We start from the raw sequence: 8,089 nt of genomic DNA, 5'->3' as shown, positions 1-8,089 counted from the left end.
AAGAATTGAGTGAATTAGTATATACGAGATCGTAAATTGCTAGTCTAAACTGCATTTCAGTTCCAAACAGACATTTTGAAGTATAAATTCTTTTTTAAGTGTCTAAATTCAGCATCTAAATCAGGCATATTTAATACCATGACACCAATACTTTAGAAGTGTCTAAACCCCCTGTTTGTATCTGCTGCATCTTACTATCAACATAAACAAATACAATGAGTTACCAATACCATCTGAAACCCTGAGCAGTGAACCATAAACGCTCAGATTTAAGCAACCAAATCCAACTAAAAAATTAAACACAACAAACAAAAGAACAAGACAAAGTACAGTTACCATAGCATCAGAATTTTAAGCCTTCATCCTAAGATATGAAGTAATACAGTTCAAAAGAAAAGAAAAAAAAATATAGAACATATAAGGTGGAAAAAAAAAAAAAAAAAACTAGGCATCTATGGTAAGAGGGCATTATAACGATATAAAGCCTCAATCCTTAATGCTCTCCGGTGCAGATTTCACTTCTTGGATTTCTTAGAACCCCTACATTAAAAAAGAAAAAAAAAAAAAACGGTTATCAAAATAACATCGCAACCACCTATTTTAGTAAGCAACATATAGTTTCCTAATACTTACTGAGTTGGTTGAGCTGGAGGTGCAGATGCTGTCGCTGCTGGGGGCTGAGGTGCTCTCTCTCCAGGTCCCTTGGAGATTAATTGAAAAACATAACAATAAGCAATCAAAATTCCATGTAACATAAACAAGAGCTCCATATAACACAAAATCAAAAACCCACAACTTTAGGTTTTTCATTTAACCATATAAAGGCATCTAGGCACATGAAATGAGAAATAAATTTAGTGAGTTAAAATGTATGTACTTATTCACTGTCGTCCTAAAAAGCATCTGTACGTGCGAGAGAGAGTCCACTAATCACATGGAATCTGTCACACCTCCACAATATTTAAGCCAACCATGTTCTACCACATCAGTAAAAGATCACAAAACTATCTCCTATTTTTAGTAGTGTAGATGGGTTGATTTTTGGGGACAGAGGAGGACTACATTTAACATAAAATATTTAAAACCATCTCCTATTTTTCATAAAATAAAGGTTCCCAGGATCTATGTGTTTTACCTGGGCGAGACGCTCCTCTCTCCTAGCAAACTTCCTTTCCCTGCTTGCTTTATTCTTTGCTCGCTTAGCCTCAAACTGGTCGGACAAGGTCTTCTCTCTTGCCTTTTCAGCCTTGGATTTGTGTATGCTCTCCATTAATACTCGTTTGTTCTTAAACACATTACCTTTCACCTTCATGTACATGTCATGATACATGTGCTTGTCAATCTTCTTTGATTCCCGATACTTGCGGAGCAAACGCCTCAGCACCCTCATCCTCCTCATCCATAGTATTTTTGTGGGCAACCTTGCCTCCCTTGTACCCTTGCGTTTACCTAAAATCATTCGAGGAAACAGCATAAAAAAGAGTTTCCACACCACTCAACCACAACTGTAGCAAGAACAGCAGAGTGCCAATCCGCATGGCACCTATTACAGGCTTACAAGAATAAAAGTGAAAGACGACAGTCTAGCCAACACTAACCAATATATCTACTTTACCATGACAATAATTTTGTTTTCTTTATTTTGTTCCAATCTTTTTCCTGCTTGTTTACTGTTAAGAGTAAAATCTTATCTAATGGTTATTTTTTCATATAAATATGTTCATAGTTACAATTTCTATATAAATGTAATATGATTTTGGGTGACTTTATTCGATAAATATGATTTTTACACTTTAATATAAATGTCTTAATAGAAAATTTACCCATCTAAAATCAATATAATAATACAGAGTACAAAATTTAAAGGGTTCATGGTACCCTGAAAACTTAAAACAAAATTGTTGCAATTCAAATAATTAAAACATAATAATACCATATCCAGAGTGACGGCCCTTTCTCTTGGCCTCCTTCATCCGGCGAGCACGAGATCGTGAGTGAATCTTGGTTGGTTTCCTGATGATAAAACCATCCTTGACAAGCTTTCTGATGTTTTGCCCTACAAGCAATAAACCAAACAAATTACATTAACATAAACCAGAATACAAGGAATAAAGATCGACCCCAAAAGAAAGATAAATGACCTAACCAAAAACATAACATATTAGTCTTGTAGTAGAATGAAAAAAAGAAAAGAAAAAACCCAAGTAGTTAGGATAAAACTTTGTTGTGTTGAGTATTAATCTCATATAACATTCTACAAGAGCACTAACAGCATATAATGTATTACTGTCCATTCACTATCCTTGAATTCAACTTCAGAAAATTAAACATAACCTAGAAAGGCTATAATTATAACACTTGAGCGTTTTAACTTATGTGAGTATCAGAGAGAGGTGAATCATTCACATTAAAGGAGTAGATATTGGGTGCGCCAGGCATGCCAAGTCACAAGTATACCCACCCAATCAAATGGAAAATATTATTTTGTTATCAGTCATTTTACAAGTAGGTGGGCCAACTTTTTTGTGAAATGATGCATTGTCATTGGTCAGGCATACCAAGTGGCGCACCCAATATCTACTCGAGCTTAAGGCCTTACTTTGAAATTACCAACACTGAATGATTAAGGGACTGGTGCAAACACTTATCAAAAAAAACAAAAAGGGACTGGTGCAAACACCCAGGTTTGGCCTCTTTTAAAAAATTACAACAAATCACTTTAATTCCAATAAATAATAATTCAATCATCAAGAACTGTAGGATATAAATAAGATTGGTTCCTTTCCAAAATCGAACCATAAGTTCATGAATAACTTTAGATTTAAAAACATCCCGACTATTGCATAAATTATACAAGGGCTACATATATGTATGAAAGCATATACAGTGACCTAACGACCTTAATTCATCCTAATTTTGCAATACCCTTTAAATGAACATAGTCACAATCTTGCTCATAAATAACTTTACCATTTTATTTTCCATTCTTACAACAATCTAAAACTGATATGCTAAGTTGATAATAGTAACAAATGTAACGGAATCAACTCGAACAAAGAGCGAACATATCATCAAGATATGAAGTGATACAATTAAGAAAATGCGTATATAAGTATATCCATATATATATATTTATATTGATCCATGTATAGTGATAGGAAAACGTACGAGAGTTAGCCATGGAGATTTCGTTCACTTCATTGGGATCAAGCCAAACCTTGCCCCTCCCGCACTTAAGAACGCTGGCGGAAAGCCGCTTCTGGAGCTTGAGCGACACCATCTCCCTGTCTGTGTGCTGCGAATGAGAGAGGAGACAAATGAGAAGACGATTAGGTTTTTTATATCAAGGGTTTTTAGAAGGGCTTTTCTTTACTTGGGCTTTCGGATGGGCTTTGTAGACATTGAATCCAACCCAACAACGTAACTTGACAAAGTTTTCATTTATTTACAAGAAAAATGATTTAAATATTAAGAGGTCATGTTTTGAATCTTGTAAGGCGGCCTTATTTGTTTGGATCACAATATCATTGTTCAAAACTGAAGTTTCTAAATTGATCTGCAACTCTTGAACTGGTTTAGGATTCTTTGAACCGGTTCAAGATGACCAGAACTTAATTTGAAGAATCCTTTTGATTCTTGAATTAGTTCAGTATTTCTTAAACCGGTTCAAGATAGTCAGTCTTGAATCGTTCATAAATCCTCGGATGTTGAACTTGTTCGCTGAATTCTTGAACCTGTTCCCTCCGATGTTGAACCTATTTGCTGAATTGTTAAACTAGTTCAAGTTGGGCAGAAAGCATTTTTTTTTCTTAAAAACTTCCAAAACCTCGTAAGTGTTCTCACATACTCACAAAAACTTCCCAAAGCATTATTCTCATCATCCCGCATCCGATCTTCAATTTTGAAATTTTGAACCGAAAAATTACAACTGGACTTGTTTTGACAACGAAATTAGTCAATTACAAAATATATATCTTATATTCTTTGTCACAACCACTCTAAATACCTCTCAAGTAAGAATGTGATAATGTTTTATGACACCGTGTTTTTAATATAAATTTACTTATCGTTCTTCCATCTAATGTTTTGCATATTTTGTATAAGGGAATTTCTTTTTTTTAAACGTTCTTTTAAGTCCCTTTTACCTTGGCTCCTTATGGGCTCTATAGACGCGTCATAATTATCATTCCTAAGTCCAATTTTTATTTGTCAACTATATTAGATTTTTTAGTTACTGATTATCGTTGTTCCATATTAAAATGTTCTATATTATAATCTGAACTTAAACCGGAGAAGGCTATGATCTGGTGAATTAATCTCTCCCTTTGTATACATTAAGGAAGTTGAATTGGCTTAACAATGTCTCATTTTGTAGAAATTTAATTTTTTTCTTCCTAACACTGTTTAAATTTGTTTGCATTTTTGCTTTGCCAAAGGTTCTGGAGGTATCTGTTGACGAAATTTCCAAAGTTAACTTCTTGTGATGAAAATTCAAAGGTTTTGGAGTGGGATGTGATATTGGTGGTACCGCTTTGCCAACATTAATGTAATGAAAGCAATACTTCCATCTAAGAGAGAAAAGAACATGAATAATCAGTTAGACAACCAAGAGTTTACAACAAATACCTAGGAAGCTTGACTCCGTCTATTTAAACGTAAGAATTATATTTTCTGGTGTTTGGTTGTCGTAAAATATTTACGAAAAAAAAAAAATTAAAATTTAACAAAAATAATTTATCCATCAATTTTCGGCAAGTTACATGTCTCGCCCGATGGACTCGACCTTAACCTCGACATAGACCTTTGCCCAACACCGACAAAGTAAAAATAAAAAAATATTTTACCTGAAAAAGAAAAATATTTTTCAAAAAGAATATTTTACGTCGAAACAAATTGAGAAAATGGTAAACTACTTGAACACTTATTTTGGCAAAACTTATATTTATGAAGATTGTTAAATCTATTTCACAAATTTTACATTTTCTTGCATGTACCTTGTATCAGCTATTTTGGGATTATGTGATTTTTCTTATTTTCAGTGTAGCTTAGCAGCTTGTCTTGGTTTAGTTTGTTGCTTTTGGGTCAATTTCAAAAACGTGTTGATGGTGGATTTTGACAAACCCGTTACCCAGTATTGGATCTCTTAGGTGTTTCAGTTCATACTATTTTCGGTGGCTTTCCATTGTAAATTTCATCAAAAAGAAATGAAAAATCGGAGAAAATAGATTTTTATCGCTGCATATTTTTGTGAAGGAGTAGTTTTGAATTTTAGGAATTTATGTGATTGAAGTTTCTTGCAAATGATGATTGTATTCTAGTGAATGGACTATAACACCTTTTCAATCCACTTCTTTGGCAACCCTTTTTCTATAATATCTCAACTCTCAAGTCCACTGCTGTGAACTAGCAATCTTTTAAATTTCTACATCATGAATTAGTTGTGTGCCATTTTATAGTTCATTGCTGTTTATGGGTTGTGTTATTTTAAATTTTATCTTCTCATTGAATTTGGTGAATTGGTTTCAGCAAGATGATCAGTCATTGATTACCTTTCTGTGCATGTTGCTCTCAATTTTATATAAATTTCCTATTAACATCAATTATCAACAAATTAATTCATCGTATAATTTCTTTAAAAAAAAAAAAAAAAATTAAATGCAGGTTTGAGGAGAATATATCTAGAAAGGAAATAAATTCTCTGATTTCAAATTCTAAGTCTCAACTTTTTTCAAAATGCTCATGAGCTTACACTACGCGAAATTATTAGAAAACTTACATCTTTAAATTTTATTGTTAAATATCTATTTTAACAATTTTCAATGATTTTCAATCATTGACTCATTACTCCATCGACAAACTTCTAAATTTGAAAGCCACGATAAAATTTTTTAACTTACTTAATCAAAACTAAAAAGTTTTTTCCATTATTAAATTAACAAACTAACATATAACATATGCCAAATGAATATATATATATATTTTTATAAGTAAATAATTTAATTAAATAGTTATTTATTAATACTAAATGATGGAGTGGAGATTCGAACCCTAGTATTTGGCCACAAGCAACATGTGACAAGTGAATTTTAGGAGAAGATAAAAAGTTGCAAAGGAAAGGCTTTTTTGTTCTTCCTAAAGATAAACAACACAAAATATGATGTTGTCTCAACTAGTTTCGTAGCGAGAAATAAGTTCCATTTGAAGACAATACAATTGAAGAGTAGAAGCAAAGGAAGCCAAAAGAATAAAATGCTGACTTATTTTCTTCTTATTTTGGCCTAAATGAATTATATGTTTCTATTACAATGTTTACATTTTAGATGTTACCGTTGTAATCTTTATTTTGATATTGAAATTTTAGATAACGGCTATAAAGATGCATAATTTTTATTTCTTTTCAAAGTATAAAGATGTGTAATTTATCACGTCTTATACAACAGGCTACATGTGGAATCTTCAATGATTTATATAAGGTTTTCTTGCTTAGTGAAACATATGTTATTTTTTCAAATAAAAAGTTTTCGCAATTGTGTTTATATATATATATTGAAGGGACATAAAATCCCAGTGGGCCAAATTCGACCCGCCCCACCAGTTAAGAAGGAAGTCCAGCGACTCTCCAGCCCACTCGTTCTCACTCAGGGCCTGTCCTGAGTGATGGATCGGCCCAAGAAGGGATCATGCCACTTTTGTTTTTAAATTTAGAAACTAAACGAGGGATTTTAGGGCAAGTGTAGTCTTCTATAAATAGAGGGGGGAGAGAGAAAAGAAGGGGTTTGGTTGGAGTTTAAGAAAATTCTTCCCCAATATAGAGAATATTTTCTTGTATCTTCATATGTATGAAATTACCTTAAAGTTTGGAAATAATACATGTTTAATGTAATTTTTTTTTTTTAACAATAATGTTTTGCATTTTTGAAAATTTAAAATTTTCATAATGTTTACAAATTAAAAATGTAATTAGTGAAAAACAAAATTGGAATTCCTTAATGTTTGGAAAGAACACACGTTTAATGTAAATTTTTTAACAATAATGTTTTAAAAATTTTAAAACTGTTTAGAATAGGAAATATACAAATTAAAAATGTAATTAGTTAAAAAAAAAAAAAAAAACTGGAATTATTTAAAGTTTGGAAATAACACATGTTTAATGTAATTTTTTTTTATAACAATAATGCTTTTGTATTTTTTTAAATTTTAAAAATATTGAAAAATAGGAAACAACTATTTAGGTTCTGAAATAAATATGTGTGCATTTAAAGAAATATATATATATGCACTTATATATGGAAAGAGCCATATATACAAAAGAATGTGAGGAATCAAATTAAAAAAGTGTAATTAATGAAGAAAAAAAATAGAATTCCTTAATATTTGGAAATAACACACATTTTAATGTAAATCTTTTAATAATAAGTTTAAATACACTATACGAAAAGTATGTACAAAAGAATATGAAGAATCAAATTAAAAAAGTGTAATTAATGAAGAAAAAAAATAGAATTCCTTAATATTTGGAAATAACACACATTTTAATGTAAATCTTTTAATAATAAGTTTAAATACACTATACGAAAAGTATGTACAAAAGAATATGAAGAATGAGATTAAGAAGTGTAATCAATGGAAAAAAAAAAAAAAAAAATTTCCATAATGTTTGGGAATAGCACATTTAATGTACATCTTTCAACAATAATATTTTTGTATATGTATCCATTTAAAACAAAATTATCTATGCACTTATATATGGAAGAAGCCATATATGTAAAAGAATATGAAGGATCAAATTAAATAGAGTGTAATTAATGAAAAGAAAATGGAATCCCTTGGTTTTTATTTCTTTTTAAATTTTATAACTCTCCTTGTAAACAAAGAGTTTCATTAATTACCAACTCTTTATTTTTAAAATTTTCGTTCTTTATTTCATAGTCATTGTTATGGACCTAACTTTTATAATAATGTTTGGAAATAACACAAATGTAATGTAAACTTTTTAACAATAAAGTTTTTAAAATTTCAAAATATATACAAATTAAAATTGTAATGAGTGAAAAAATGGAATTCCTTGGTTTTTATTTTTATTTTACGA

At 30.8% G+C, this 8,089-nt stretch overlaps 1 protein-coding gene across 1 annotated transcript; it reads right to left on the bottom strand.

Moving 5' to 3' along the window:
* Positions 1–268: 268 nt before the first annotated feature.
* Positions 269–3,325, bottom strand: LOC132282734 (large ribosomal subunit protein eL19y-like). Its single transcript, XM_059784538.1, has 5 exons — positions 3,169–3,325; positions 1,934–2,056; positions 1,136–1,449; positions 634–701; positions 269–540 (listed from the first exon to the last, which is right to left on the bottom strand). The coding sequence occupies exons 1-5, from the start codon at positions 3,278–3,280 to the stop codon at positions 516–518; spliced, it is 642 nt and encodes a 213-aa protein (XP_059640521.1). The 5' UTR covers positions 3,281–3,325; the 3' UTR covers positions 269–515.
* Between the last annotated feature and the right edge of the window lie 4,764 nt (positions 3,326–8,089).

The sequence above is a fragment of the Cornus florida genome, unplaced genomic scaffold (assembly GCF_030987335.1).
Source record: "Cornus florida cultivar Cherokee Brave unplaced genomic scaffold, ASM3098733v1 CherokeeBrave_3.0.0_Hap2_Chr01, whole genome shotgun sequence".
NCBI lineage: Eukaryota > Viridiplantae > Streptophyta > Magnoliopsida > Cornales > Cornaceae > Cornus > Cornus florida.
Note: the sequence above shows the minus strand (reverse complement) of the source record. Positions and strands in the feature narration are given on the sequence as shown.

What these genes read in the sequence shown, in the direction of transcription:
- LOC132282734 (XM_059784538.1), bottom strand. Translation starts at nt 3,280, where the DNA reads ATGGTGTCGCTCAAGCTCCAGAAGCGGCTTTCCGCCAGCGTTCTTAAG. An exon ending in GGGCCGTCACTCTGGATATG is followed by an intron (nt 1,450 to 1,933) that starts GTATTATTATGT and finishes GAATGATTTTAG; the next exon opens with GTAAACGCAAGGGTACAAGG. An exon ending in CCTCCAGCTCAACCAACTCA is followed by an intron (nt 541 to 633) that starts GTAAGTATTAGG and finishes TTTTTAATGTAG; the next exon opens with GGGTTCTAAGAAATCCAAGA.